The following is a 6154-nucleotide window of genomic DNA, read 5'->3' as shown; positions in this document are numbered from 1 at the left end:
GACTCTAGCTCCTCGCACATTTCATTGTAATATTTTGCTTTGTCATTCCGTGCTGCCTTTTGGAATCTTCTGTTCAGCTCTTTAGTGTCTTGGATTCTTCCTTGTGCTTTGGCTTCTCTACATTCCAGTGCAATCTTCAAGATAAGTTAAAGGGTCAGTCAGAATCACTGGGTGGTGCACAGTTAGTAACCACAGGTTAGAGGTCTGAATTCACCAGGAGTATCATGGGAAAGGCTGGAGGGTCTGCTGCCCTCAACATTACAGCCAAGAAAAACCCCGTGGGGCTCCTCTCTGTCACACATGGAGTCACTATGGATTGGAGTCAACCAGATGGCAGCAGTTTGGGGTCTGAATTATTTTAATAAATTTTTTATTATGGTTTTAATCAAAGTTTACAGAAAACCTGGATTTCCATTCATTCTTTGTTGCACATGGATTTTTTTAAGTGCAACACAAAACACATCTTTCTATTTCCAGTTAACTTAAATATAAATAGAAAGAAGAGTTTGTGCATAGCACTCTGAAAAACAGATGTGTGACATCATATTGAAAAATACTACAAACACCACAACAAGATAACCAACTCAATTGCAAAATGGACACAGGATATGAGCAGACACTTCACCAAAGAACATTCATAGGGCAAACACGGGAAGAAATGTTCACAATTCCTAGCTCTAAGAGAGATGCAAATTAAAACAACTATGAGATATCATCTCACCCCAGTAAGAATAGCAAAATTCAACAGAGCAGCAAACAACAAATGCTGGTGAGGTTGTGGAGAAACTGGAATCCTTTTTCACTATAGGTGGGAGTGTAAAATGGTGCAACCACTCTGGAAGGTGATATGAGCTTGCTGATAAAGTTGGAAATAGAAATACCATTTGACCCAGCAATTCCACTACTGGAAATATACCCTAAAGAAACCAGAACTGCCACACAAGCAAATACAGGCACACTTATGTTTATCACTGCAAAGAGATGGAAACAATCCAAGTGCCCCTCAACAAACAAATGGATAGAATATATATTCACGAAATAGAATACTATACAGCACTAAAAAACAAGGAACCCATGAAATATTATGCAAAATGGGTGACCCTGGAGGACATTATGCTGAGTGCAATATCTCAGCCATAAGAGGACAAATACTGCATAAAGCCACTGTTATAAAACAGGACTGACATCAGGGATGGGAGGGAAACTAAGAAAAGAAAGGATAAATCATGTACACTGCATTGAAACAGATGAGGAAGAGAACTGCTTAGAAGGAATATATGATTAGGTATTATCTGCATGATGACAGTCCAGAATAAGAGTTGCATAGTAAAGAGGACTTGGGTGGGGAGATTGTATAACAATGAAAGATTTTTTTTTTCAAAGAGAAAAGTGAACTGGGGAGCGAGGTGAGCAGGGAGGAAAATGTGCAACAATGAATGAACGGAAATCCATGTTCTCTATACACTTTCATTAAAATCTCAATTTTTAGCACAACTACAACTAGAGGACTCCTCAGAAGCATGGATAGTGAGACTTTATCATACCGACTTTGGTCATGTTATCAGGAGAGAAAGAAGGACATCATAATCGGAAAAGTAGATGCTGAATCTTGCTGAGTCTTCACTCCCTCACAGTTTTTTTTTTCTTGTCTTCTCCCTGCCTCTTTTTTAAACAGTCCCTCTGAAAGGACTATCCACTTAGCATTGTATCCAAAGACGAAATTTGTAGGTGAAAGGAGTTAGAAGTTAGCCTTCGTTACAGACTGGTTAATCTCAGGGTCGAAAATATGGAACGCTTCACGAAATTGAGTGTCATCATTGCGCAGGGGCCATGCTAATCTTCTCTGTATCGTTCCAATTTTAGTATATGTGCTGCCGAAGCGAGCACAACCTCACAGTTTTAATCAAGCACATTGATGAGGTGCCAGCTCCTTTCTTTTGAGAGTCTTCCTCTCCTTTGTCCACTCTTTAATTTCCTGAGCATGAGAAGGCTGTAATTTCTCAGTAACACACTTCATTTATAGCCAAAATACCCAACTATGTGGATAGTACATATTTTATTTGATCATTTATTAATTGATAACTATTTAGTCTGTTCCTACTTCTTGCCAATTATGAATGTTTCTAAATATTTAAATATAATTTTTGTGATTATACTTTTAAAAAAATGTCAATTTTTTTTTTTTGCAGAAAAACTTCCTTTAATTTCTATACAGCATCAGACCTGGCCCATGAATAGGTCTCCTTCTGCTGTTCACTCCTTCACCAGATCCATGGTTTTTCGATGCTCCTTGCTGCCCTCCAACCCCTAGGTGGAGCCCAGCCCTGAGGCTGCTGCTGGGTACCTGGCACCGGCCTCAAGCTCTTCTCCAGCTCAGCTGCCACTCGGGGGGCTGCAGCCTGGATAGCATCCTGGATGCTATGGAGGTCCCACTGGGTCCTTAGCAGGGCATCGTTCAATGTGAAAAAGCCATCTCGAGTGCGCCGCACTTGGGAACAGACAGCAGTGCTCTTCAGCTCCAGGCCTATCTCATGCACCAGCCTTCGTAATTGCTTCTGCGTCTCTTGCATGTACTGAACTTCTAAGAGGAATTCTGGAGGTGCAAAGTGGAGGCAGCGTATGCCAGTGATCAGCAGGTGCTCTGCCGGGAAAGGAGGGACAATCTCCTCCACCAGTCAGATCTGATTTGACGGTACACGCACATAAAAAATGTCAATTTTTTAAAAAAAATACTACAAAGAAAGAATGAATTATTTATTTTAAGTGAACTTGGAGCGGGGCGTAGGGAGGAAAACTGTGAAACAACGAATGAATGAGTGAAAATCCAGCTTTTCTGTGAAAGTTTGTTAAACCATGTGATTTTGTTAAAATCACAGTAAAATAGGAAAAAAGAAAAACACCACGAAGATTACAGTATGTGTCTTTTAAGCTTCCTTTAATGATATTAAGTGGAGATACACACGTACAAATGGGGTGGGGAAGGCGGAGATCTCTTGGGACTACTTTTGGTTTTGTTAGTTATTGGAATAGTAGCTCAGGTAACCCCTCTTTTCTGGATCACAATCTGTCATTTTTACCTTCAGACACAGCTGGCCTCTGACTCAGCTGTGTTCATCTTCAATAAAGGAACAAAAAGCAGAAGAGGGTGGCTAGTCTCTGGCCCCAAATTTCCAACCTGTAAAGGCTAATTCTCAACATCTCACTGACAACACCCAGCATGGCAGGTCCTTTTTGAGGGCGTAAGATGCAATTACAGTCCAGCCGGTCAAATCTGGTCTGTTGTTTGATTTGCTGCAAGGCCTACAGATAATGGTTTTTATGTTCTTAAATGGTTATATAAGCACCTATATAGTATCCTTAATTATATGCTCTTAGATAACAAAGTCTTTATTATTTACAATCTGGCCCTTTAAGAGAGCAATTGCTGTATAGACAGATTCCTAGGTGGCTAAAATGGTTTGCTCTCAGCCACTAACTGAAATGTTGTCTGTTTGAGTTAGTGATTCAAAGCCATCCAGTTGTGAGTCGGAAGAAAGGCCTGGTTCTCTGCTCTCACGATTCAATCAATCAGTCCTACTGCTGGTAAACTGATCCCAGTTTATAGTGACCTTATATAGGACAGAATAGAATTGTCCTAATAGGGTTTCCAAGGCTGAAAATCTTGTGGGCGCAGATTGCTGCCTCTTTCTTCCACAGAGCAGCTGATGGGTTTGAACTGACAACCTACCTGTGGGTTGGTAGCCTCACACAGACTATGTCCAACTCTATGGGGGATGATGAGCCAACAGGTCTGTTGCTGTTTAGTTTCTCTATGGCCCTTCAATTTTAGCCAGAACTCTCAGAACAGAGCTTACTGGTCTGTAGCCCAGGGTGCCTGAGCCCCCAGACTGTTGCCCAGGCATCCAGCCTGAGCTGTGCTCTCCTTGTCTATTGAGGGAGTGGACCATGTTTCCCAGATGGGGTTGGCCTTTTCCCAGGCCTATTCATAGCCCTTCACTGGCAGCTTGGGTGATCCTTTGGCGGGGGCAGCCCCAGTGATCCCGTAGACAGAAGTGCCAGACCAGGGCCAAACAGCAGATCAGGGTCAGGCCTGTACCCACGGCCACGGTCACGAGGACCACAGTGCTTGGCTTGATGGGCACGGTGAGCTGTCTGCAGGGCCCCAATGGGGAGAAGTTGGCTTCTGGAAGGCTCTTTCCATCTGTCCCAAACAAGATGCTTTCTCCTGCTGCGTTGGCCGCCACCACACAAATGACATAAGTGCCCCCGGGCTTCAGCCCCTTCAGTTCTGCATTTCGCACGGTCGAATTGAAGTGTCTCCCCATTTGAGGAGTCTCACTGCTTTCCCAAAGTAGCAGCCAGTACTGGTGGACCGGGGAGAGGGGCGCACACCAGTGCACCACCGCACGGCCCTCCTCGGCCATCACGTGCACGTCCCCCAGGCTGGGTGGATCTGGCGGTTGCGAGGCGCTGGACAGTCCCGGGCACCGGCAGGGCCCCGCCCGCTGCAGCTCCTCACAGGGTACCTGCAGGTGGCGGCAGCGGTCATAGTCACAGAATTCATACTGCAAGGTTGTCGTCCTGGGTGTCTCGTCTCCCTCTTCATCATCGAAGTCTTGAGGAGCCAAGGGCTGAGCCCTGGACACTAAGGAGACGGTCACAGCCAGGAGCCACAGCGGGTAGGGGGAGCCCAGCATGGAGCCTGGAAGGCATAAGTAAAGGTTGTTTAGAGCCTGTGTTCTTGCAGGCCCACATCTCAACAAAACCGCTAGGACAGGGACATGCAGCTGGGGCCATGACAGGGGATCGGGAAGGAGACACACACTCAATCAGTTCGCTCAGCTCCTGCGTCTAGACCTTGGGCTTGCTTTTAGACAAAATGGAATGAAATATGGTCTGACAAGAGGGACTGAAGTGGGTCCAAGACCAGATGAGATGTGTGAAAAGCTAGACACATTAATGGATACCCAACCAAAATGCAGAAGGAGTGATGGAACCAGTCCAGGGAGGAAAGGTGGACTGAGTCCCAATTGGCACTGGGGGAAAAGGTCAAAGTGGAATAAACATCAACCAGTGCAAATTCAGAAATGGGACTGAAGTGAGAAAAGAGGAAGCAACGGAACGCAAGGAAGTAGACCCTGGACGCCTCACCCCCCACCTGTTACGGACATCAACCCTGCCCGGCCTCCACCTGCCCCGGACCCGCTCTGGCTGACAGCAGCCCCTCACCAGCAAGGCCACGAGTGTGTGGGGATCAGGCTGAAGCGCCCACAGGATTGCAGGCTGCACAATCAGGTTTAGTCTTCAATTCAAGCTTAGTTCGCTTTTATACCCTTCAGCTGTGATGTCACCACCTAGCCCCCTCCCTCCCTCCCTGAGGAGTGCTGAGAGGAGGGCTGGCCCCTTCAAAGGGCCTGAGTCACAGGGCCAGGGAGGGGGGAGGCTGCACACAGAGGTTTCAGCCGGCAGTCAGGACGCCTGGGTTCTTAAGGGGGGCAGAAGGTGGAAGGCAGTCATCCAGGAGCTGTGAGTCCCAGGACTGGAGACAGAACGGAGGGCTGGGAGAGGGGCCTCAGGCCGAGGACCACCTGGTTTGTAGGAGAGGAAAACAGCTGTGGCTAGCGTGGCGCCCAGAAACCAAATGCTGTTTCTGTGAAAATCACACCACATCCATGGCAGAGTCATTTCCTGTCTTCTTCCCAATGGACAGAGAAAGGGAGGGGCGCAGCAGCCAGAATGAGGTTATTTCAGCTTTCCAGAGAACTCTCGCTATCCCCCTCCCCAGAGGGGGCTGAGCAGCACATGGAGGGTCTGGGAGGCACCCCTCCACGCCAAGGCGCTTAGTGCAAACAGCTGTGCCTGAAATAACTCAGGGTCCCCACGCCTTCCCAGCCCTCCGCTAACAGACAACCTCCTTGTGTAAAGGGGTCTGGGGAACACTGGGTTTTCAGATAACTGCCCTGATTCTCTCAGTGAGTCAAGGAAGCAGCTGGCACGAAAATAGTTTATTAGGGGAAAACAGGGTGAGAAAGTGCTGGAATGTGAGGAATCCACCCTCTCCTCTTCAGGAGCTGGAGCAGGTGGAGCGCTGGCGGAGAGCAGAGGGCTCGAGTTCGGAGCTGCCCAGGGTCTCGAGGGCAGGTGCAGAGGCAGG

At 47.1% G+C, this 6154-nt stretch overlaps 2 protein-coding genes across 2 annotated transcripts in view; both read right to left on the bottom strand.

The window, feature by feature from the left end:
* LRRN4CL (LRRN4 C-terminal like) overlaps positions 1-4697 on the bottom strand; it is a 20817-nt gene extending 16120 nt beyond the window's left edge. The window contains exons 1-2 of the mRNA XM_006899862.1: positions 3998-4697; positions 2345-2593 (exon numbers count right to left, since the gene is read on the bottom strand). Of these exons, the coding sequence (XP_006899924.1) occupies positions 2345-2593; positions 3998-4697 (949 nt within the window). The remainder of the gene's footprint in view (positions 1-2344; positions 2594-3997) is intronic.
* A 772-nt stretch (positions 4698-5469) lies between these two features.
* Positions 5470-6154, bottom strand: part of BSCL2 (Berardinelli-Seip congenital lipodystrophy 2 (seipin)) — a 9279-nt gene continuing 8594 nt past the window's right edge. Inside the window, exon 8 of the mRNA XM_006899861.1 lies at positions 5470-5588. Coding sequence (XP_006899923.1) covers positions 5470-5588 — 119 coding nt within the window. The remainder of the gene's footprint in view (positions 5589-6154) is intronic.

This window comes from Elephantulus edwardii, unplaced genomic scaffold (genome assembly GCF_000299155.1).
Source record: "Elephantulus edwardii isolate Elephantulus edwardi_28Jun2011 unplaced genomic scaffold, EleEdw1.0 scaffold00268, whole genome shotgun sequence".
NCBI classification, from domain to species: domain Eukaryota; kingdom Metazoa; phylum Chordata; class Mammalia; order Macroscelidea; family Macroscelididae; genus Elephantulus; species Elephantulus edwardii.
The sequence above is the reverse complement of the archived record's forward strand: the minus strand, read 5'-3'. Positions and strand labels throughout refer to the sequence as shown.